The following is a 24,336-nucleotide window of genomic DNA, read 5'->3' as shown; positions in this document are numbered from 1 at the left end:
ACCCGGCTTCTAAACATCCTTGATTTGGGCCATAAATTATATTTTTAATGCTGTTGGCCTATTCAATTATTCCAGGTCATGGTATGGGCTTCTTATCTTGAATTATTCCTGGTCGTGATCTCCCATTTAACTCCAATAAATTATCATTGAATTCATTTAATTGGTGTATCTTAAATAAACTCCCAAGAAATATGAGCATTTATCCACTTGACTTGGAGAGGTTAACGATAATATATTTTTGACACATAAATATAGGATAATATTTTGGAGAAAAAATTTAAGATCCAAGTTAGAGGGAAACTGGTAAAAGCTAGTAACGGAAATGGAACAAGAGGAAGAAAGATAAACTGCATATAGAGATATGTTGATCTTTGGATCCTGATTTCTATATGATCATACTTATCACCATGGATATGTTATACTGAGCCCAGATGAGGCATTTTAGACTACAAGATGAACATCACAACAAAGAAGAAGCACCTGAGAACACTTCAAATCAATCATATGTTATCAACCTGGATTCTTTATGATGCATTGTGTTATTGGGCATCCTCTCTTGGAGAACATCCAGGAGGAGGAAAAATATGTAAGAAGTGAATATTTAAATGTATGAAATGATTTCCAAAAGAATCCTCTCTTTCTAATCCCTTACCTTGACATTCCTTCTGCTTTTACCATCGGTTGAAAGGTTCAAAGGTTGAATTCAATGCCCCCCATTCAAGAGTTAATGGGTTGAGTGGCCTTATTTCTGTAGATGTCTCTTTGAAACCCATTCATGCATTGCTTCCCCACAGCCCATCATACTCCATTAAGATCTTTCTACAATTCCATTACCCTATCAAGCTTCATGAGAATTTTGCTAGTATTTTCAACTATTCCTTGTACGTGTAATTCTATAAAATATTCAATGGTAATTAAACTGCCATAACTCTATGAATTCAGGAAAGGTTGCTCATAAAATTTATTGAAGGTTATCACGCGACTGATTGAACTTATACAGGGCTGATGGTCACCAGCCCATGACAACACAGGTTGCTCAAAAAACTTGGAAAATCACAGAAGTCTGATAAAAAAGTCAAATAACAACTCCATTTGTACTTTTTGAAAGTATCTCTTCTTTGCTTGGTAAAAATACTCCAAAATACTAGGATCGTTTGAAACATCTATGTCATCCTAATCTGTGTATTTATGTTCATTAATTTTAATCTAAACATAATTTCACTTGAATTTATCTGTAATCAAGAGAGACTGTTGACAAAAGCAAGGTATCTCCCATTTATGGCGAATCATATTAGCCACGAATCTAGTGCAACTACTTATTGGTTTAATATATAGTTTGAAGAATAATTTATCACTTTTAAATTTCAAGATACGAAACTGAATATAATAGCAGCTCAAGCTAAGTATTTTGAGCTTTTGGTTACATCCATGGCATCAGGGTGATGAAGAAACCTTTTACCACGCATTTTTATCTAATGTTTTATTTTGATGCCATTTCCACTCTTTCCAGATCTTTTTCATAAAAAAGTTCAGAAAAAATATTAGATTTGGCCAATCTCCCTGCATACCAACCTTATCTCGTATACTGAAAATCAGATATTTTCCTAAGTGAATTCAAGTTTTAAATTTTCATGTATATTTTAATCTTACTTTAGCAATATGAATCTTGAATGAGACCATCAATGGGTGTGTTTTTCTTTCTGCTGATATGCCATTGATAAGAAGCATATTTTTATACGTTTATATATCATGTAATCATTTAAATCCCAACATGTTGTATCAATACAGAAATTCAAACTATAACCGTTTAACATGTATTTTCTTGATTTTAGGGTCGAATTGAGCATACCTATATGTGGGACTGGGAGAGAGAGACAGAGAGTTTTGGAGAGATATTGAGATAAGTACAGTTCCAGATCATCTAGGATGTGGACGATGGACGGGACGGGATGAAGATCGTCCCGTCCAACGTCTAGAATCAGTGCAGGGACGCAGACGGGACGGTTTTTTCATCTCAGGACAAAAAAATTGTCCCATCCGCGTCCCGACTTTGCCAGTTTCATCCCGTCTGGAGAAAAACCATCCTGTCCCTCGTTCTGGATGAAATATCCAATAAAAATGGTTCTAAGGTCTGATTGAATTAATATGGATTTTCTAAGTTTTTTAAAGAAATATGGAGGAGAGAGAAAGCAGAGGGACATATGTACAATTACTTTTGGGCAGCATCAGTTTGGGAGTACCAAAACAGCAAGGACTTTGATGCAAAATGTGAAGGAATTGATATATTGATGCCACGAGGCAAGATCTCAACCGTCAGAAACAAATCCGACAGATTTTTGTCCATCTCTTACGGTCCATCGTCCGAGACCTCCAGACGGGATTGTTTTTTCATCCGATTGGACAAAAACCGTCCCATCTGTCCGTCCCGGGATGAATTTCTGTCTCGGTTTTCATTTAACCTTGCGGACAGGACAATTTTTTTGTCCTGGGATTAAAAAAACCATCCCGTCCTTGTCCCTGCACTATAAAGATAAGGATATCGAGTCATTGACGAGATTGGCAGAAAGAGAATAAGGGAGAGTCTTAGAGAGAGACTGAGAGAAGGATATTGAGTTGTTGTCGAGATTGGCAGAGAGAGACTCTTACTTGGAGATTGAGATAAAGATATTGAATCACTGACGAAATTGGCAGAGAGAGAATGGGAGCGAGAGTAAAAGAGATATTGAGGAAAGAATGAGACAGACTGATCGAGAGATATAGTGGCATTACGGTCAGTCAGAGTCTCCATGGTGTACTTGTAAAGTGGGACGCGGGTGAAGTATGCAATTATCACGTCCCCTTTCCTTCATTATTCTGTACATGTGACCCATCGTTGTCTTGCTGAGCTATTTTCTTTCACTTGCAGGAAGCTCATGGCAGTGGCGCCGAGTGCTTTGCCGATTGACTAGTCATCATGGAGTGATGATCTCGTCATAATTATATCCAGTCATTGGAAATAACATGTAGACACAGATAGACAAAGACATAAAAACAGTGATGATGCAGCTACATATATAGATGTAGATATAAAAAGAAGGTCGTAACAAAAATGTAGATAAATAAATAGATATAGAGATATATACAAGTTATGCAGTAGAGAAAGATAAAGATCAAGTTAACTCTTAGATCGAGAGGGAGAGGGGGGCCTACAAGCATTAATCGAGAGATATGGATAGAACTACAGAAGATATTCATTGACCGTCTTAAAAATACACTTGAAATATGCCGTGTATCACCAACCCACATTTATTTCCGACACACCAAACATCAATCGAAAGAAGAAAGAAAAAGCACATTCCCCAAAAAAAACTCACTCTCAGGCACTCAATTATTCCCCCCAAAAAAAGAAAAAACAATATAAACTCGCTTTACTAGAAAAAAAAAATGATTTTTGCAGTGGGCTGGATGAATGTAATGGGCTCTCCACCATCTCCATAGAGCTAGTGGAGAGTGCCACCGGGGGCGAGACGGAACGAGCCACCGGCGTAGAGGGCCTGGTACACGGACCTCGTCCTAGCCGTGAGCACGGCGCTAACCGCCGAGCCGAGCAGGCACACGCAGGCGAGCACCTCAAAGGTGAGCCTGAAGCAGCGAGCACCCACACACGTGTCGTCGCCGAGCTGCGCAGCCACCTCGCGGTCGTAGACATAACCAGCGAGGAAGCCGGAGAAGAGCAGAGCCCCCAACGGGTTACCCAGAATCATGAAGTTGTAGATGATGCCAAAGTTCTTCAGCCCGAACAGCTCCGACGCGGTGGGGATCATCACCGAGAATTGAACCCCGTAGCACACGCCCAGCAACCCCGTCGCCACGTACAGCCCGCCTCTCAGCGAGAGCGCAAAGAGCACATGCGCCACCACCATCACCGCCTGCGTCACAGCCATCCACGCCGTCCTCGGCAGCATCCTCGTCCTGCCCCCCCCCCCCACAAAACTCTTAAGTTAATTCCATCCAGGAAGTGTTGTATGGCATGAAGTTCTCTTTTAGTTCTTGCACAAACTACTCGGGGCTGGCCCCACCAAATTTTGGCATCTCCCCATGATTGGGAAGAAGCTGGCTGTCAGTAGTACCTTCCTCTCCTCTGACGAACCCGTCACTTCGAAATGTCTTCGCAAATCGTAAAGGAAAATGGAAACACAGATATCAAGAGAGACGAGACTGACTGACCTGGCAAAGTGCTCCGAGATGGTGCCGCCGAGGAGACGGCCAAGGAAGTTGCAGAAGCTGAAGAGGCTGAGGAGGATGGTGGTGTCGTCCTCACCGGCGGAGGCGCCGATCTGGGCGAGATTGTTAAGGACGGTGACGCCAGAGCCCACGCCGAGGAAGTAGGCCACAAAGAGCAGCCAGAAGTCCGCCTTCACCAGCGCCTCCCTGAACCTGAAATCCTCCCCTCTGTGCGGCCGGCGCCGCCTCTTCCGCCGCACCGCCCCTTCCCCCTCCGCCAGCAGCAAGCTCACCTCCGTCGCCTCCTCCTCTTCCTCCGCCACAAGCAGCGGCTCCTCTGAGAGGGAATTCTCCTCCGCCACCACCTCAATTACCTCCTCCTTCTTATTCTTCTTCTCCAACGTGAGCTTCAGCGGCACGGCGAGCGGCGCCAGGAGAAGCGCCACCATGCCTCCGACGAAGGCGGCGGAGACCCATCTGGGGACGGCCGTCAGATCGTCGATCGCCGCCGTGGAGAGGAGGTATAAGCCGAGGAGGACGCTGGCGATCTGCACGAAGAGGAAGTGGCCGCGCTCCGAGGAGTCCTCCTGCTTGGAAGGGACACAGGGGCGGACCAGGTACATGAGCGAGATGCTGATTGTCGGAATGCCCAGCGAGAAGAGCAGCAGAAGCTTGGCGGATGAGCTCTGCAGCAGCCCAGAGTAGACCTGCGCGTAGACCGCGGCACTAAGGCCGACGTAGCCCTTGAGAATGCCCGCCACTGCGCCCCTGCTCAAGGGGAAGTTCCTCATGTTCGTCACCAGCACCGCCGTCCCCAGCCAGGCGCTGCTGTTCGTCGCCACCACCAGCGCTACCCACAGCTGCAAAGGATCAAATAAATTAGAATCAAGGAAGAAAAACGGGATTTAGAAGGCAAGAACTCAAATTTCGCAGAAATCAAATTAGAATCAAGGAAGAAAGATGGGATTTGGAAGGCAAGAACTCAAATTTCGCAGAAATCAAAGTAGAATCAAGGAAGAAAAACTGGATTTGGAAGGCAAGAACTCAAATTTCGCAGAAATCAACGTAGAATCAAAGAAGAAAAACGGGATTTGGAAGGGAAGAACTCAAATTTCGCAGAATGAGAGAAGAACCAAGGAAGAAAAACGGATTAGGAAGGCAAGAACTCAAATTTCGCAGAAATCAAAGAAGAACGGATTTGGAATGAAAGAACTCAAATTTCGCAGAATCAAGGAAGAAAAACGGGATTTGGAAGGCAAGAACTCAAATTCCGCACAAGTCGAAGAAGAATCAAGGAAGAAGAAGGGATCGGAATGCAAGAACTAGAATTTCGCAGAAATCACAGAAGAATCAAGGAAGAAGAACGGGATTTGGAAGGCAAGAACTCAAAGTTCGCAGAATCAAGGAAGAAGAACGGATTTGGAAGGCAAGAACTCAAAGTTCGCAGATTCAAGGAAGAAGAACGGATTTGAAGGCAAGAACTCAAAGTTCGCAGAATCAAGGAAGAAGAACGGATTTGGAGTGCAAGAGCTCAAAGTTCGCAGAATCAAGGAAGACGAACGTATTTGGAAGGCAAGAACTCAAATTTCGCAGAAATCAAAGAGGAAGAGGAAGAGGAAGAACCCCAAGAAATTTACCAGCCAGTAGGGGATGTTGTGGAGGGTCTGGCTGACGGCGAGGTAGAGGACGCCGAAGCCGAGGAAGCCGCAGAGAGCGCCGACGAGGAGAACAGTCCACGGGGGGAAGCGATTGGAGGCGATGCCGGGAAGAATGCCGACGTTCTCGCCGATGTCGTTGGCCACGCCGAGTATGGTGAGCTGCTGCTGGCTGAAACCCAGCACGGATTTCAGCGACGGCGAGTAGAGCGGGAAGGCGAAGGCGCTGCCCGCCGCCAGCTGAACCCACACCGCCGCCCCCAGCCCCACCCACGGCGGCCGGCTCCCCTCCTTCACCGCCAGCGCCCCCGCCATCGCCGCCCCTGCTAAGAAACAAGACCGAAAGACATCGAGCATTTATTAATAACTGATGGGTCTCCCGCAATCCGCAAAAAATTCCAGTTTTTTTTCTTTTTTTTTAATAGAAAGAAAGAACTAAAGGGAACCCGGCGGCCCAGAGACGGACACGCGGACAAAGGAAAGGATTTCATTGGCCGGCGGCTGCGTGCTTATTCAGCTTGGCCTTGTCGATCAGAGGCTTCAGCTGCTTCTTCTCCGCTAAGATCTTGAGGAAATTGAAGAGGAATGGGATGTAATTGTGCTTCCGGCGGATGTTCTCCGTCTTCCACTTCTTGAATTTGTCCTCCTCCGTTAAGATCTTCTCCGTGGCCGACTCGATGCCCGACGTCACCTCGGCTAGGGACCGGTTCAGGGACTCGACCAGCGGTGCGCCGTACTCGCCCGGCCGCTCCGCCTGGGCCCGGCCCAGCTGGTCCAGCAGCACCTCCCGCCGCCGCTGCAGCTCCTTCAGCTCCGCCGTGTACATCTCCCTCCGGTTCTTGATCACCGCCATCAGATTGAACCGGATCTCGCTCTGCGCGTACTGCTCGATCCGCTCCTGGATCACCGGCTGCACCATCCTGAGCCAGTCCCCGTCGCCCGGCCCACCCGGGCACCGCCCCAGGCTGCAACCATCAAATCCCATCAATCAAATTAAGGTCCCACAATGGACGACGGATGACACCTGGTAGTGATGGATTTCGGTCAGTCATCCGTCACAGAGTCTGCAGTTTCATTACCATCCTCGGTCCAAGAGGCCAAACAACGGACAGAGGATGGTGCAGCCGGTGATCCAGGAGCGGATCGAAACGGCCCACCCGGGTACCGCCCCAGGCAGCAACCATCAAATCCCATCAATCAAATTAATGATTTAGAGTGATGGATTATAGGATTAGACCGGGTTTCGGTATTTAGGTCAGTCATCCGTCACAGAGTCTGCAGTTTCATTACCATCCTCGGTCCAAGAGGCTAAACAACGGACAGAGGATGGTAATAAACCTAGAGTAAATCACCAGCACCCGATGAAGGCACAAAGGCCTTACTTCAATTGCAGATCTGAGGTCAGGACGGATGACCAGTTGAATTATTGGTTTGAATTGAATTACACGAGGAGTTGATACCTTATGGGGCCCTCCTTGAGGCCGTCAATCTCATAGAGGACGCCGTCAATGGGGAGGTAGCTGAGGAAGTGGTAGACGTCGTCGTCGCGGGTGGCGGGCCGGGGCTGGTCGTCTGGGAGGAAGGGTTCGGGCCGGGCGAAGCTGTTGTGGGCGGCCCGGATGGCATCGCTGTTGCTTATGGCGAGACCCTTGAGCTCAGGGGGAAAGTTCTTGGTGAACTCCTTAAGCATCGACAGCTCTGGGCCAATGTCCACCTCCGGACAATTCATCAAGATCGACAGGATCGCTTGCGTTGCGCACGCGTTGTTAATCACCTGGCACGTCAGACATAACCATCCATAGCTACATGAGTGGGAGATAATGCCAGTGAGAGAAGGATGAACAAGTGCAGAGATTAGATGAAATTTTTTGAGAGAGAGAGAAAGAGATTGTGTATTCTCAAGGTTAAGGCCTGCCAAAGAGTGATTGATGAACAAATGGTATATAATAAATTGAGTGAGAAAGACTCGCCCAGGATGAAGAATAATTTAGAGAGAGAAATTTAAAAATGCAATACTGATAATGTCCCGGAGCTGTCAGAGAGAAAGAAGAGCAGATTAAAAGACTCACCTGCCAGAAAGATAGGTTGAAATAACGAATAAGGCACGGGGAAGAGGTGGACAGGGAGTTTAAAAGCAAGACCCGAGAGAAGACAGAAAATACTGATACAACGAATTGGAAGAGTTCAAGAGCGAGAGAGAGAGGTTAAGATAACCACCAGACCGTACAGGATGAGGAGAAACATAGACGAAGAAAGAGAGATATTTAAGTCTAGACCTGCGAAAGAGAAACTAAAGGATAATAAAGACAGCTGTCTGAAAAGAAAGTTATACAAAGACCAAAATATATAGGTAGACCGACAGAGAGAGATTAAAGACCAGGCCTGCCAGGGGAAAGACTGATACAATAAAAAAAACAGAGTAAGAGGTGGAGAGAGATTAAAAGTCAGAACTGACAGAAGATACAGAGAATGAGATAGTGCGCGATGGGTGGTGATACAGAGAGTTAGGATGAGAGGGTGGGAATGGAGTAGACCTGACTGGCAAAGAATAAGTTGGGGATGGGGTCTTTGATGACAACGCGGTCGTCCTTCTCCCCCGGACGCCATTTGAAGAGGAATATAAGCCCATAAACCGGCCTGGAAATTCAATAGGTCATTACATATCGTCACAAATTAAGGATAAATCAAGCATCAGAGATTGACGTCAATACAGTACCGGAGATCGTTCAGCGCATCCAAGTCAAGTGAGTATAACTCCTCAACCTAATAAAAGAAGTTCCATGAAAAAATAATGAGAGAAGGATGAAAAGGGATAAGATTCATGGAAGGAGAATCAAAGACTTTCAAGAATTAGGTTGGCGAAATGGACTCGAGAGAACTTAATGGCACACTCTTTTGGGGTTCAGCGTCTAGGATGACGATGAATACTTGTCATCGTCATTCATCTGTACCTACGATGAGAATGATGATGTCCAGTCATCAACCTTGTCGTCCTCATCAGTCTATCATAGCTTGGATGACGATGACTCTTCATCATTGTCGTCATCTACACTCTGTACAACTGCCAAGGACAGTTATATCTTTTACACTATGTGTAACTCTCTCGACTCTCTTTTGGTGTCCAGACTGATGATGATGATGTCTACATTTAATCGTCATCATCATCTGTCTGCTGCAAGGAAAAGGTATTCAAGACAACTCGTCGTCATAATTGCCATCTCAGTTGCAGACAAATGATGAATATGATTTATATATATAATTATTTTTTAAACACAACAAAATTACTGTCGATGTTGACAATGACAATGATGAATAATCATCGCCCTCATCGTTTGTATGCTACTAGGATGACTATCATGAAATCATTGTCCTCTGACCTATAGTCGATCACCACGAGATAGTGCACAATACAGTGTTAAAAATATAAGACGCAAGTAAGCATAGTGCAACTAATTTGTATGTTCAGTCCGGCAGGATAAACCCCATGATTTTTGATAAGATAAACAAGACAGGGCGGCGGAGGACGCATACCTGCACACCTTTCACTTGCATCTGCTGTATAAGCTCGGTGAAGACACCTGGAAAAATGGAATTATGAAACGTGATATATGATGAAGATTGTTTGTTACATATAACATCAGATTGGCATATGGGATCGACTACTTATACCCAGGGAATCATTAAAAACGGAACAGCAAGGAAATGGAATAAAGGATTTAAAATATGTCTGAGACACTTCAACTATCAAATTCCAAGTAGCCGTAGGCCAAATAAACATGCAAATTTCAAATATTAAAAACCTTGAAAATGCAAATGGAAACAAACACACTTTAACGGCAAAAAAGTTAAACTTGCAGATCAAAAAAAATTAATCCTAGAGTTATTAGAACATCAAGTTTTAGTTAGGTCAGGAAATGCATCTCTTAAATTTTTCTTCGGCAAAAAAAAGTAAAATATTCTCTAAAGCATGCCTTGTAGTTTCTACCCGACCGACAGGCATAATAAGATTCTGGGGAATAAATACATAAATCATACAATATGAAATAATTCCCCTTATATGAAAATATATCAACCTTTTTCAAAGGTCGGTATTGAAACTTGCATTCTAATTAAGTTCAGAAAGCCAAACGCTAAATAAAGGGAAATGAGGTAAAAAGTGAACTTCAAGTTGCACAGCAAAATTAATCGACGTAAACGTTATTCGGCCAAGCGCATGAGTCTAAAAATAGGAAAGCACGAAAGGACGAGAAAGAGTGAAACCAAGATTTTTTCAAAAAAAAAAAATAGATGAAACCGAGAGCGGGAAGCTTACCAGGATCGGATTCAATGGTACACCAAGACATGGCGATTGGGTGTAGCTGCACAAATTCTGACACGAAAAACAAATAAATAAGACAGAAAAGGAAACCATAAAATAGAAAAAGGATTATAAATAAAAAATTGTACAGTCCAAGCCAAAAAAATGGTTCAACAGATCCTGAAAATTATAGGACTAAAGTTTAAAAATACTGGAATGTATAAATACTTCGTAAAAATCTATTTTCGAGTAACAAAATCTGTTTACAACAATACCTGACGAATTTCATAAAACTTAGTCTTTAGTCTTATCCTACCCCAAGCGCCCAGATGATTTCAATATACTCAATGAACAGAAACAATTCTCGGTTTCCAGAACAATAAAACCTTATTACTTGCATTATGAAATGTGTTAAGTCCTTTCCCAGGTTCAGGAGAAGAATTGAGAATGATCATATCCATAAAGCGTCATTAAAAAAACATAATTCAAAAATGATTTCAGAATGGATACATGTCGTCACCGCATCCACTTCCCTCGATCAAAAGAAAAGCTACGGCAGGGTCACGACACGGGTCATGAAGAAAAGAATTAGGGCATCAAACCAAATCATCGAACAAACACAAACCCTAGATAAATCCAGTCCCACCAAAAATCATCCAAAGCTGACGAAAAAACTAATCATTTCATAATCACGAACAGCAAACCAAATGCAAATATAAAACAATCCATGGAAGGGGCCGAAGAACAACTAACCTGAAGCAGAGTACACCGCCGAGCGCCGAAGAAAACGGAGCGAATTAACCTTCTTTCTACAAGCGAGATACCAGAGCCGAGGAAGAGCGGCTGCACAAATAAAATTTCGTTCTAAAATATGATTACCGTTCGTGGATTACTTAAATTGGGAGCCCAGAGAGGAAGCCCGTTAAGGGACTGGTGGGTCGGTTTGGACGGCCCAATAAGCCCATTAATTAACTTTTTTTTAATATCTCTCCATTAATGGCAGTGGCAGGGTCTATATGGGCCCATGCCTTTGTAGCGAGTTTGACCGAGTCGTTTACAGTTATTGGGTTTGTCCGAGACCCGATAAGGTGACGAGTCTATCTCTCTCTGTGTGTCTTAGTTAGTCTCCCAGTCTTTCTCTCTCTACGGTCGGCCACCTTTTTCTCTCACATTTGTTTCGTTTCTGCCTTCTGAACCGTCTCTGCCCTCTCAGACGTCACAGACTCTCCCCCTCTCTGTCCCTCTCTCTCTTTCTCTCTTCCTCTCTCTTAATCTCTCTCTCTATTAATCTCTCTCTCTTCCCCCTTTCTCTCTTACTCTCTTTCTCTCTCTTACTCTCTTTCTCTCTCTTACTCTCTTTCTCTCTCTTACTCTCTTCTCTCTCTCTTACTCTCTTCTCTCTCTCTCTTACTCTCTTCTCTCTCTCTCTTACTCTCTTCTCTCTCTCTCTTACTCTCTTCTCTCTCTTACTCTTTTCTCTCTCTCTTACTCTTTTCTCTCTCTCTTACTCTATTTCTCTCTCCTACTCTTTTTTCTTTCTCTCTTACTCTCTTTCTCTCTCTCTCACTCTTTCTCTTACTCTGACTCTCTTTCTCTCTCTCTTACTCTCTTTCTGTCTCTCTTACTCTCTTACACTCTCCCACCTTTCTCTCTATTCCACCTTTCTCTCTCTTACTCTCTTCCTCTCTCTCTTACTCTCTTTCTCTCTCTCACTCTTTCTCTTACTCTGACTCTTTCTCTCTCTCTTACTCTCTTTCTGTCTCTCTTACTCTCTTACACTCTCCCACCTTTCTCTCTATTCCACCTTTCTCTCTCTTACTCTCTTCCTCTCTCTCTTACTCTCTTTCTCTCTCTATTTCTTCCTGTCTTCCTCCCTTTCTCTCTCCCTTCCACTATTCCTCTCTTCCTGTCTTCCTCCCTTTCTCTCTCCCTTCCTCTATTCCTCTCTTCCTGTCTTCCTCCCTTTCTCTCTTCTCTCTTTCTCTCTTATTCTCGCTCTCTTGAGTCTCTTCAGTCTCTCTCTTACTCTCTTATCTCGTCTCTCGTTCTCACTTTACCAGTCTCTTCTCTCTCTCTCTCTCTTACTTTCTCTCTCTGCGTCTGTCTCTGTGAGTCTGTCTCTCTCCTGCTCTCTGATTTTCTCTCTCTGATTCTGTCTCTGTATCTTTCGTCCTCTCCTCTCTTACTTTCTCACTCTGCGTCTCTCTGTCTCTCTCCCTTCCTCCCTGACTCTGCTTCTCTCTCTCTCTTTCTTTCTCTCTCTCTCTCTCTCTCTCTCTCTCTCTCTCTCTCTCTCTCTCTCTCTCTCTCTCTCTCTCTCTCTCTCTCTCTCTCTCTCTCTCTGCATCTCTCTCTCTGCATCTCTCTCTCTCTCTCTGCATCTCTCTCTCTCTCTCTGCATCTCTCTCTCTCTCTCTGCATCTCTCTCTCTCTCTCTCTCTCTCTCTCTCTCTCTCTCTCTCTCTCTCTCTCTCTCTCTCTCTCTCCCTCTCTCTCCCTCCTGTCGGTCCTCTGGCCGTCGTCTCTCTCGGCGGTCCGGCCCGCAGCCCAGAATATCTGCAGCTGTAAAAATTCCGTCACACACTCACCTTCTCTCACTAAAATCAAGTCCACTTTAGGCTTTAGCTCTCCCTCTCTCTCTCTCTACCCCCCAGCCGTCTCCAGAGCAAGACCCAGAGAGAGGGAGATACAAAGAGAGAGATAGGTATTAAATGCGCGTAGTTTAAGGAAGAGAAACCCAGATGCCAACTCTGGAGTTAATTCCCATCGTCAGAAAAATTTAATATTTCCACAGCCCGAAGAGAGAGAAATATGGGATGCGACGTGGCCTTGGTAAATGCGAAGACGTGAGCGAGAGTTTAGAGAGAGAGATATACTTGCCTTCTTTAATGCTCTTATTTAGTTCAAAGAGTCGGTTTTCCGAGAGAGAAAGGGGGGGGGGGGACGTTTCTTTCAGATGGGAGATGTTGGGGAGAGAGAGGGGGAGAGAGTGCGAAGCTTTCGAATGGAGGAGTACTGCAACAGGAGAGCGTTTCTGATGAGTTATCCGCTCTACGGCGGCGGCGCCACGGCGGAGGCGGCGGCGAAGGTGGGCAGCTTGCGGCGGCGGGCGATGGCAGCGCTGCTCCGGCTTAGAGACAAGCTGGCGAGAAGGTTTGGTCTTAAACTCTCTCTCCGGGCTATCTTCTCCTTCTTCCTCTCTGCCAAGTAACACACTTCTTCTTTCTTTCTTCTTTCTTCTCCTTCTCCTTCTTACTTCTATTGTGAAACGCGTTGTTCTATACTCTCATCTATTGAATCTCTCTCTCTAGCTCTTCACCTTTCTTTCCCCCCTCGCTATGCTTTTCTCTGGAGCGTTAGAGCGGTGTTACCCTTTCTTCATAGAGAGCTACCGCGTAGCAATCTCTCTCTCTATATCACCGGCTTGGTTGTTCAGTCGTGCGAAACCTTGGGCATTAAAAGTTGTCTCCGTGGGCCGTTTTTGTTTTTTTGCTATTTGGATTCTTGATAACGCTTTTGAACCGTATCTTCCGGAGAATTTCCATCTTTGGTGGTTCCAACTCTGGATATTGTTGGGTTTTGTGCATCACTAAAAATTACTGTATTCGCTTGCAATGAATGAATCTGGTGCTTCTTACATCGTTGAAATTTTATGGTTATTTGAGTTATCGTTTTGGGATTTGAAGAAACCATTGCAGTATCCGCTTCTAGGAAAACTAAATATTCCAGAGAAGAATGTTAAATTCAGCATTCTTTGGTTTTCCAACATAGAAAGCTAAATTTTTCCAAAGAAATCTCTGGAGTAAACGATAAAATGTGTTTTCATCATAGTATTTTTCTCCCCACTAATTATCATAGGATTTTCTAGACGAAAGACTGAAACCTGGTCATCTATTGTACACAAGTCTCGGAAATTATTAATGTTAATAGAATTCACCCTATTCGCCCTCGATTAAAAATACCAAGAACCCCACGAATAAAAATAAAATCGTTACATTCTTTTTACTGGATTTTTAGTAAATATAAAATATGCTTAACAGTAACTAGAAATGCCTAAGATCCCAAACAAGCAGAAATGCCTCATCTACTTTCATAAAAACTTTAAGGTAACCATAATTAACTTCACCGCACTTAAAACTATTAAAGGCTAAGGATCAGTTCCCACGTAAGAACAAAAAATATCAGTTCTTTAACGTAACGTATTAATCATAATATATTTCAACGTAATTTAAAATACTAAGGATGCCTACAAACAAGATATTGATATCCTTTAAAATAAACATAGTAGTTATCATACTGAGGTCCCCAAGGACCCACAACCGAGGAAGTTATATAAGTTTCTTTAAATGAACATAGTGAGAATCAGCCTACACTTAACCCCACTTAAAAATATCCGAGTTAACCACAAAGATCTTTATGTTTTAACAAACAAGAACAGGAATCTTTACGTTCTTTTAATGGGCTTAGTAGGAATAATATCAAAATTAAAAAAACCAAAGACTCCCACAAACAAGAACAAAAATCTTTATGCTTTTTATGGGCTTAGTTCGATGCATTACACACTTAGTCCAAGTTCAAAATACAACGGGTTCGCACAAACAAGAACAAAATACTTTATGTTCTTTATGGCCATAGGAGGAATAATGATACTACACTTCACCCAAATTAAAGTTACCAACGATTCCGGCGAACAAAATTCTGTGTTCTTTACGGGTTGAGTAGAAATCATAATTCTCTTCACCAAAACTAAAAGTACCAAAACAAGATTCTTGTTCTTTTTTAATGAAGAACCACAATATACATAGACCCGAATGAAAAACACCAAGATTCCGACAAACAAAAACAAGAAGAAAAAACGAATCAAGGCCTAAGCAGCGGAAAGGGGAGCAGTCAAGAAGGCCCTACCCGGCTGGCGGTTGGCGAGAGGTCCGCGGGTGCCGAGGAGCTTGGCGTTGACACCATCAGGCAAGATGCGATTCTCCTCCTTCCACTTGAGGTAATCGTTGCGGTTGTGCTTGGTGAAGCCCCACTTGCGGCTGACGATGATCTTCTGCCTGCCGGGGAACTTGAACTTGGCCCTGCGCAGCGCCTCCTGGGCGTGCACTCCGTTGCTCTCCTTGCACCGCACCGACATGAGCACCTGCCCAATGTCGACTCTGGCGCACGTCCCCTGCGGCTTCCCAAAGGCTCCTCGCATGCCCGTCTGCAGCCGATCGGCCCCGGCGCACGAAAGCATCTTGTTGATGCGCAGGACGTGGAAGGGATGAACTCTGATGCGCAGGTGGAACGCGTCCTTGCCCGCAAACTTGGCCATGTACTTGTTGCAGGCGATGCGGGCCGCCTCCAGCGCCTCGCTCGACACGTTCTCCTTCTCCCAACTGACCAGGTGCACGCAGAAGGGGAACTCGTCCACCCCCTTCCTCTTCATCCCCACGTCGTAGATGCGGATCTTCGGGTCCGGCACGCCCCGGCAGTAGCGCGATTTCGGGTACGGCTTGTTCTTGATCTGCCTGTAGCACCGAGCTGGTCTGCGACCCATTGCTCTGTTTCCTTGAAAGACTCTATTCCCTCGCTCCTCCTGCAAATGCGTGACAAGAGAGATCAACTTCGTGAATTTATAAGCACGATTCATTCCTTGGGTGTGAAGAACAATTCACACTCGATGCATGGCAACATTAATTCGCTCCTCGGTCACTACCATCGATCAAATTGGAAGCAAAGGTAATACAACTAAGATACATCTAAAATATAAGCGAGGTATGATCGACATGACATGTGTTTTGCGAGTAATAAGACTCACGAATAGCGTAAATAAATGCCACAAAAAAAATTCACGAAGATCAAGTGTTTACATTTCGAACTTCAACAAATCAAATATAGTTTCATACTAACTGGGCGATAGAGGACGGATGCTGGAGAAACTCTAACTGTAGAAATAGAATACAAAAATAATACAAGAGATAAAATGGTTAGCTTCTCATAATCCCATCACCTTTTCCGACTGAACGACCGTCGGACGTAACAAACATCAAAGATGCGAAAATTTGATTCAAAGAAAAATTCAAAGATGCGAAAATAGGATCAAACGGGGAATATCTCTTCGTCGCATCTTAGCCAATAGGAAGACCAGCTCCACTTGAACATAAAACATATTGAATTACATTTTCGAACCGTCTCATTGATTAACAGACCAACATGACTCAGAAACAACTCCATTTAGGCGACATAAAGAAAACCAGAGAGCTTGGAAGCATCAATAAGACTGGAAATTGGATAGGTCATCATTCTACACGCAAGACCGCATTTTTCCTAGTCTTTAAAAACTAGAGATGGTGCCGCGAGCTAAAAGGGATAAATAGGAAGAAGAAAGAAGCGAGAAAGGGAAGAACAAACATAAAGAGTTCAGACTCGAGAACCAAAACAAGGCCTAAATCCGAATTTACAAGACGAAACGATCAATCTTCTATGACGAGGATGAACAATCAGATTTGCAGACGATTCGATACCTACTCGCACCGCAAAGGATCGCGGCGCCTCTGCACCGGTAAGAAGTTACGGTTTCTCTACACTAGATGAGTTTCTATAGGTGCAGGTATTGATATTTCGATACGACAAATACACCCTTAATATGATGGGCCACATTATACAACGATGCAGGCATGGAATGATTTATGCGTGGCAACATTATTACGATCTGCACGACGCGAATAGTGATAGGCATGATTTGACAACAAAAGAAAATCGTAATTTATTGTGTCCGGAGAGCTCTGGATCACAACTTAGCAGGCGGAGTCAGAGAAATTGAAGAACAATCGAACAATCGACGGAGCTCAATCGTTAATCTACAAAGAATCATCTAAACATGCTCATACATTGGAATAATTCGTGAATTGAGGAGTCCCCAACAGATGACAAAAACATAGAAACTTTCAGAAAACGTACCTCGTTTCTGCGCCGCGAAAACGATTAGGGCTTTGTCTGGAGAACGCGGTTGAGTTTATATAGGTGGGAATGCCGACATACGGAAATGACAAAATTATCCTTTGTAACATCGGCTACGGCAAATGGCGTGGCCCAATATCAGTCGTTCGGTTAAAATCAGAAACATAGTGATTCAAATATTTGAATAAATACTACTTTCTAGTATTGATACTAGGGTTTGCCCGTCCCGATGCCGGTGTCGGATGCCGGTATCGGGACGGATCCTGAACCGGATACGGGAAATGAATTTTCGGTATCCTTTTTTTTTGATATCCGGATATCGGATATCGGTATCGGATATCGGTTGCTACAGTGCTGATATCCGATACCGGCATCCGTCTCCGTCTCAGGGAGACAGATGGCGGTACCGGATATTGGATGTGGATATCGGTTTTCGATATCCGCATCGAATTATTTATCACTCTCTCTCTCTCACTCATTCACACTGGTTCGCTATCTCTTCCTCTCGTTCTCGCTCTCTCTCTCTCGCTCTTGTTCGCACTTGTTCTCTCTCTATCTCTCTCTCTCATTGGCTCTAGTTCTCACTCTTTCTCTCTCTCTTTCGCACTCGTTCTCTCTCTCTCTCATTTGCTCTCGCTCTATCTCTCTCTCTTCTCTCCCCCTCTCCCTCTCCCTCTCCCTCTCGCTTTTCATGCCTCTCTCTCTAAAAATATGAGAGGCACATTAAAACCATGTTTCTCTCTCCTAAAGTTTTGGTCGGCTGGCATCTCACATTACGCAGAGGTAGCGTGGGCAAGGGGGTACCACGAGATATTATTACTTGGTCATACAACTTAGTTATTATATACATGAGACTATTTTTTATTTCTTCCATATGGGATAGAGGGATTCTGGTTTTGTGTTAAACTCGAAATCCATTTATCCCATATGGAAAGATAAAGAAATTTTTGTTTCTATTTATTGGAAGGCGTACTGATTAATCAATAAACTAATTTACATATATAAAGCTCTAAAAAATAGTGATAATAGACATAGCTATCATTTTAATATTTAATAATATATCGACCTCATTTAATATATACTAATAAAAGTTTCTTAAATCTCCCATGTGGGACAACTGGATTCAGAGTTTACATTAACTTTGAATCCTGTTATCCCATATGGAAGAAAAAAAAATTGCACACTATATAATAACGGGCATTGATTATTTTATCAGTCGATATCGGATACCGGAACCGAGATCCGGATATCAAAAGCCGGTATACGGCATCCGGTATCCATCTCCGACATCCGGATATCAGAAAACTGATATGCGGAATCCGATACCATATTCGTCCTCACCCCCCCGATATCCAATGCCGATATCCGTCTAACCCCTTCTAGACCGATATCTGATATCCGACACCGTCTCATTTTTTCCCAGATATCGGATATCAGTTGTCCGATACCGGATGACCGACGGATATCGGTTGGGCGAACCCTAATTGATACCATAAATCTTATCATCTCTACTATTATAATGGGAATTTATGTACCCTTCTGGACTCTGATTGGCTGACAAGAGATTCTAAGAGAAGAGAGAGAGAAGCATTTGATAGGAAGGTTACGTCGTGCACAATAGTGAGAAGTAGTTGCTCAGGACGGGGTTTACGTCGTCAGGAGGTTGTCAGGAATATGTCATAGGGTTTGATGTCGGGAAGTACAATGTTTGATCGGCGGAGCTGATGGAGTATTTGTTCATCGATTGGTGTTGCCAGTCTAGGGATCGCCAAACGTCATCCGTCACGTCACACGTTACCGTGACAGAATAGTGACGGATGAAGTGATGGCGACGATGACAAATCAGATGAGCCGTGACAGTGACGGTGACGTATTGCCCGTGACGGCGACGTGACAGTGACGGGGTAGTCCAGACGCATGACGTGACGAAAAGTCCTTCGCGGATAACGTCCGTGACGAAATTTTAGTACAATTTTAATCAAGTTGGGTTTCTCAAAAGAAGTGGAATTTCCAACAAAATCTTCGCCCAGTTTCTCCCTACCAGTAATCCCATCTCTTTCTCCCCGATGTGCGATTGAAATGCCGTCCACGTTGACCGATTCTTGTCGAGTTTTACGCATGATCGTGAGACAATGGTCGCCGGAACGGAGACAACCGTTCAGAATAGAATGCAAGACGTGTATGGAAGCGAAGATAATTAGATGTCTATCTCAACTATCCATCGAATATGAATATTTAGAATACATGTTTAAAGACTAGTGATCATTGTATTATGATCTCATCATATTTCACTAAGTCATTGTACGTATCCAAACATCACACGGAATAATAATGAATGTCAATATTTTAGTCAGTGAAAGTAAAGAAACATGGTAGTGTGATTGGCTTGACGACCACATAATATCCAACAAGATGATGGGTAGTTTTTTGGTTTTTTCTGTCCCATCACACGTCACATGCCGTTACAACCCATCATCATCACATCATCTGCATTGCATCCCAACCACAATGTAAGGTTATATTACAATAAAAATGGTGGTGTCTTACCATAATTCATGTCTTTTAATGCTTAAGTTTGTGTGTTTTCTACTTTTGTTTCCAACTTAATTTATGTCATTTTTCCTTGCCCAAGTAATCTAGGTCTGATTCCCCTCTCTCTCATAGTGATGTGATGGGGTGGACATGTTGGTGACAAGGCGGGTGTGTCACTTGGAGGTGAAAGGACAACCGATCACACAGTGAAGGGATGGGAGTGTTAATGAGGGGTCAATAAGTGAGGGTAGGAGGGTCAATGACGAGAGTGGGAAGGTCTGAAATGGGATAAAAGATGGGAGGTGAGGGTTGGTGATGAGCATGGACGGGTCAAAATAGGGTGATGGGGTGGGCCTCAGTCATTTCTTTTGCTTTAATAATTTATTTCATAAATATCCAACTATAATGATGCATGCTTATTTCAATCATTTTTCTCCTCTTTCATGTCTATTGCATAGTTAAGTATGGCTTTTACTAGTGGCGACATGCACAGTGAGTCGGGTCAAGCATCAATGCCAAAAATGATATTGTAGAAATCCCCCTTATGCTTCATGTACATATCATACACGATGTATAGGGAAGGCATAAATACTTGAGCATCCCATAAATATTGCAGTAGGGAAAGCTTGCTTGTGAAATTGATTCACAAGATATAAAGATGGGTCTATGAATATCTAATGTAGACATTGGAAGTTCAGCCTTTATAGAATCCATAATGAGTTGAAGGTCATTAGTAGTGGTCAATGTTCCATCCCTGATATGTACTGCCAGAGCGAAGCGATGACAAAGAGTCTAAAAGACAACGATGGAAAATATAAGCCAGTTTCTCTACCTCGTGGACTCACTATAGAGCATTGTAGAAAATAAGGTACAAGATCATGTGAAAGTATGTCACTCAAGTGAGCTTCAGCCCATAAGTCTCAAAGAAAATAAAGATGTTTTCCTGATAGTTTTATGTGATCATGGATGTACCACTTACAGTTTGTGCAGCCTACTCAGTATCACTGCGCATCGAGGGGACAATGAAGTGGTACTATGTAATCATGTCTTACAATTCTAGAGATATCGGGATGCATAATGGTGTGAATATGAGCACAATTGTGGTATGAACGTTTGAGATATTTGGGCTGAAACAACTCAATCCCTTGTCTTTTTTCTCTCATTTTAGTCTTGGAAAGCTTACATCAATTTTCAATCTAGGTTGTCACATGCATCATAATGATTGACCTCTTCCCTTATACCGCGGATGAGACTGTAGTTTGTAATGGAGAGGATGATGCATGTGAAGTTGATATTGATGGTTGTCACTGAGGTGATGTAGGCTAACATAATGGTTCAAGATCCTAACCTTGTCGTGGTAATTCGAATTATAGAGCCTTAGTCACAGCTCTGCGACGCCAGTAATAGATGAAGACATGTAACATTTTCAACAAAACAATTATAGCCAGATCACACGGCATGCTGAACCACACCTTTGAGGAGTTAGATAGCAATAATTTGATGGATGCCCAAATCTTGCCTATGATAGATAAGGGATGAGAGTTTATCATGAAATGGGAGGTATTATCTGACTTCTGAAAACACTATGAGTTAAAATGAAGAAACAAAGGAGGTTAAGAAATAAAATTTGTTGCTTGCACGTTTTGATAGTTTTAATTCTTACTGTGGAAGGTATCAATTATTAGATCCATTACCCATTATCATTATTTACAAGTGATTATCTACTATGGTGTGGATTATCCTTATCTACTATGGTGCGGAATATCCTATGATAGATAAGGGATGAGAGTTTATCATGATGAGTGGGAGGTATTATCTGACATCTAACTCTGAGTTAAAATGAAGAAACAGAGGTTAAGAAAAAAAATTTGTTGCTTGCACATTTTTATAGTTTTAATTCTTAATCTGGAGGCTAACAATTATTAGATCCATTACCCATTATCACTATTTACAAGTGATTATCGACTATGGTGTGGAATATCCTTATACAAGATTTCATACCAATAATGAACAAAAAGAATACTTCAAACGACTCGTGGGACAAAGAAGTCACTGAGGTTAACCTTTGAAGGGCTTAGAATAGCAAATTGAGGACTGCAGGAGTGGATGAGAGAAGAGTACGATTAGAAGACAGATGGGCATAACAGTCAAACTATTACGCCCATCTGGGAATAGGCTCAAGGGAAGTAGTTCTCCAGGAAATTATCATGAATGAGTCACCTATAAAGGGATAAAGCGCAATCTAGAAACTAGATAAAAATATCAAGTCCTATAAGGATATCTTTTGTGCCCGTCTTTTGTTAACTGTGGAATCATTGTTTTCATCCGGCGTAGATATTTCTACACAAATCGGGAGCAGTCATGCAAAAGATAACATGAAAAAAAGCAACATCAGCAGTCATGAGAAAGGCAGTGAGTGCTTTGTGCCATCCGAGAGTCAACATGGTAAAATGAATACAACCGGTAAAAACCAAACGGCAGTTCACAGAAGCCAAACAAACAGTCTTAAAGAAAAACAAGAAAAACAGTCAACAATTTGCGGTTCTAAGCAGTGGGGTTTCATCTCCATTTCAAGGTCTAAGCAGCGGAAAGGGGAGCAGTCAAGAAGGCCCTACCCGGCTGGCGGTTGGCGAGAGGTCCGCGGGTGCCGAGGAGCTTGGCGTTGACACCATCAGGCAAGATGCGATTCTCCTCCTTCCACTTGAGGTAATCGTTGCGGTTGTGCTTGGTGAAGCCCCACTTGCGGCTGACGATGATCTTCTGCCTGCCGGGGAACTTGAACTTGGCCCTGCGCAGCGCCTCCTGGGCGTGCACTCCGTTGCTCTCCTTGCACCGCACCGACATGAGCACCTGCCCAATGTCGACTCTGGCGCACGTCCCCTGCGGCTTCCCAAAGGCTCCTCGCATGCCCGTCTGCAGCCGATCGGCCCCGGCGCACGAAAGCATCTTGTTGATGCGCAGGACGTGGAAGGGATGAACTCTGATGCGCAGGTGGAACGCGTCCTTGCCCGCAAACTTGGCCATGTACTTGTTGCAGGCGATGCGGGCCGCCTCCAGCGCCTCGCTCGACACGTTCTCCTTCTCCCAACTGACCAGGTGCACGCAGAAGGGGAACTCGTCCACCCCCTTCCTCTTCATCCCCACGTCGTAGATGCGGATCTTCGGGTCCGGCACGCCCCGGCAGTAGCGCGATTTCGGGTACGGCTTGTTCTTGATCTGCCTGTAGCACCGAGCTGGTCTGCGACCCATTGCTCTGTTTCCTTGAAAGACTCTATTCCCTCGCTCCTCCTGCAAATGCGTGACAAGAGAGATCAACTTCGTGAATTTATAAGCACGATTCATTCCTTGGGTGTGAAGAACAATTCACACTCGATGCATGGCAACATTAATTCGCTCCTCGGTCACTACCATCGATCAAATTGGAAGCAAAGGTAATACAACTAAGATACATCGAAAATATAAGCGAGGTATGATCGACATGACATGTGTTTTGCGAGTAATAAGACTCACGAATAGCGTAAATAAATGCCACAAAAAAATAATAAATTCACGAAGATGGAGCATTTACATGTCACATTTGAACATATCGAATTGAGTTTGCATAATAACTTGGCTATGGAAAGACGGATGCTAGAGAAAACATAACTAAAGAAATATAATCATAAATTTTTTTTTTTGAAAATTCATGAGGCGGTCACCCGAACTAAGAAACATAATCATAACAAGATAAGTGATACAATGGTTAGCTTCGCACAATCATATCAGGTTTTCGAACTGAACGACCGTCGACCGTCAACACCAAAGATGCGAAAATAATATCAAATGTGACTATCAAATGTTAGTCCTTCTCACATCTTAGCCAATAGGTAAATCAGCTCCACTTGAACATAAAACATTTTAATTTACACTGCTGAATCTACTCGTTAATTAACAGACCAACATGACCCAGAAACGACTCCATTTATGCAAGGTAAAGAAAACCCGAGAGCTTGAAAGTATCAATTCTACTGGAAATTAAACAGCCCATCGTTCTAAAGGCAAGACCGCATTTTTCCAAGTCCATAAAAACAAGAGATGATATCGCGAGCTAAAAGGGATAAATAAGAAGAAGAAAAAGCGAGAAGGACTAACATAGACTAATAAAAGCGGGAAGAACTAACATAGAGAGCTTAAACTCGCGAACCAAAACAAGGCCTCAAATCAAATTTACGTGAGGAATTTACGTGACCAAGGATCGCGGCTCCTCTGCGCCGCGAAGTTAGAGTTTTTCTTTATTAGCTGAGCTTCTATAGGGGCAGGCACCGATATTTCGAAATCATAAATACACTCTTTAAATGATGGGCTACATTATATAACAACGCAGACATGGAACGATAAATGCGTGGCAAGATTGTACATTCTGCGCGACGTGAAAAGTGATAGGCATGATTTAACAACAAAAGAAAATCGTAATTTGTTGTGTCCGAAGAGAAGAGCTCTGGATCACGACTTTGCTGACGGAAACAGAGAAATTGAAGAACAATCGAACTATCGACGGTGCTCAATCAATAATCGACAAAGAATCATCTAAACATGCTCATACTTTGGAATATTTCGTGAATTAAGGAGTCCCCAACAGATGACAGAACGACAGAAATTTTCAGAAAACGTACCTCGTTTTTGCGCCGCGAAGACGATTAGGGCTTTGTCTGAAGAACTCGGTTGAGT

General features: G+C 43.4%; 4 protein-coding genes across 4 annotated transcripts; all 4 read right to left on the bottom strand.

Moving 5' to 3' along the window:
* Positions 1–3,214: 3,214 nt before the first annotated feature.
* Positions 3,215–6,460, bottom strand: LOC144702432 (Major facilitator superfamily protein). The gene is made up of 4 exons (XM_078574474.1): positions 6,325–6,460; positions 5,841–6,181; positions 4,207–5,063; positions 3,215–3,951 (listed from the first exon to the last, which is right to left on the bottom strand). Exons 1-4 carry the CDS (start codon positions 6,347–6,349, stop codon positions 3,480–3,482), a joined length of 1,695 nt encoding a protein of 564 aa, XP_078430600.1. The 5' UTR covers positions 6,350–6,460; the 3' UTR covers positions 3,215–3,479.
* On the bottom strand, positions 6,195–11,002 carry UCH2 (Peptidase C12, ubiquitin carboxyl-terminal hydrolase 1). Its single transcript, XM_078574486.1, has 7 exons — positions 10,909–11,002; positions 10,171–10,227; positions 9,390–9,436; positions 8,575–8,621; positions 8,393–8,495; positions 7,319–7,632; positions 6,195–6,823 (listed from the first exon to the last, which is right to left on the bottom strand). The coding sequence occupies exons 2-7, from the start codon at positions 10,199–10,201 to the stop codon at positions 6,346–6,348; spliced, it is 1,020 nt and encodes a 339-aa protein (XP_078430612.1). The 5' UTR covers positions 10,202–10,227; positions 10,909–11,002; the 3' UTR covers positions 6,195–6,345.
* A 3,906-nt stretch (positions 11,003–14,908) lies between these two features.
* Positions 14,909–17,174, bottom strand: LOC144702423 (large ribosomal subunit protein uL16). Its single transcript, XM_078574462.1, has 2 exons — positions 17,098–17,174; positions 14,909–15,733 (listed from the first exon to the last, which is right to left on the bottom strand). The coding sequence occupies exon 2, from the start codon at positions 15,692–15,694 to the stop codon at positions 15,023–15,025; it is 672 nt and encodes a 223-aa protein (XP_078430588.1). The 5' UTR covers positions 15,695–15,733; positions 17,098–17,174; the 3' UTR covers positions 14,909–15,022.
* A 4,888-nt stretch (positions 17,175–22,062) lies between these two features.
* On the bottom strand, positions 22,063–24,336 carry LOC144702413 (large ribosomal subunit protein uL16). The gene is made up of 2 exons (XM_078574451.1): positions 24,282–24,336; positions 22,063–22,917 (listed from the first exon to the last, which is right to left on the bottom strand). The coding sequence occupies exon 2, from the start codon at positions 22,876–22,878 to the stop codon at positions 22,207–22,209; it is 672 nt and encodes a 223-aa protein (XP_078430577.1). The 5' UTR covers positions 22,879–22,917; positions 24,282–24,336; the 3' UTR covers positions 22,063–22,206.

This window comes from Wolffia australiana, chromosome 1, assembly GCF_029677425.1.
Source record: "Wolffia australiana isolate 7733 chromosome 1, ASM2967742v1".
Classification (NCBI taxonomy): Eukaryota; Viridiplantae; Streptophyta; class Magnoliopsida; order Alismatales; family Araceae; genus Wolffia; species Wolffia australiana.
The sequence above is the reverse complement of the archived record's forward strand: the minus strand, read 5'-3'. Positions and strand labels throughout refer to the sequence as shown.

Excerpts from the sequence above, each read along its gene's own strand:
- LOC144702432 (XM_078574474.1), bottom strand. The coding sequence starts at position 6,349 with ATGAAATCCTTTCCTTTGTCCGCGT. Across the intron at positions 6,182-6,324 it reads ATCCTTTCCTTTGTCCGCGT|GGGCGGCGATGGCGGGGGCG; the intron begins GTCCGTCTCTGG and ends GTTTCTTAGCAG. Across the intron at positions 5,064-5,840 it reads ACAACATCCCCTACTGGCTG|CTGTGGGTAGCGCTGGTGGT; the intron begins GTAAATTTCTTG and ends GATCCTTTGCAG.
- UCH2 (XM_078574486.1), bottom strand. The coding sequence starts at position 10,201 with ATGTCTTGGTGTACCATTGAATCCGATCCTG. Across the intron at positions 8,622-9,389 it reads TGCAAGTGAAAGGTGTGCAG|GTTGAGGAGTTATACTCACT; the intron begins GTATGCGTCCTC and ends TTCTTTTATTAG. Across the intron at positions 6,824-7,318 it reads CTCAAGGAGGGCCCCATAAG|CCTGGGGCGGTGCCCGGGTG; the intron begins GTATCAACTCCT and ends TGATGGTTGCAG.
- LOC144702423 (XM_078574462.1), bottom strand. The coding sequence starts at position 15,694 with ATGGGTCGCAGACCAGCTCGGTGCTACAGGCAGATCAAGAACAAGCCG.
- LOC144702413 (XM_078574451.1), bottom strand. The coding sequence starts at position 22,878 with ATGGGTCGCAGACCAGCTCGGTGCTACAGGCAGATCAAGAACAAGCCG.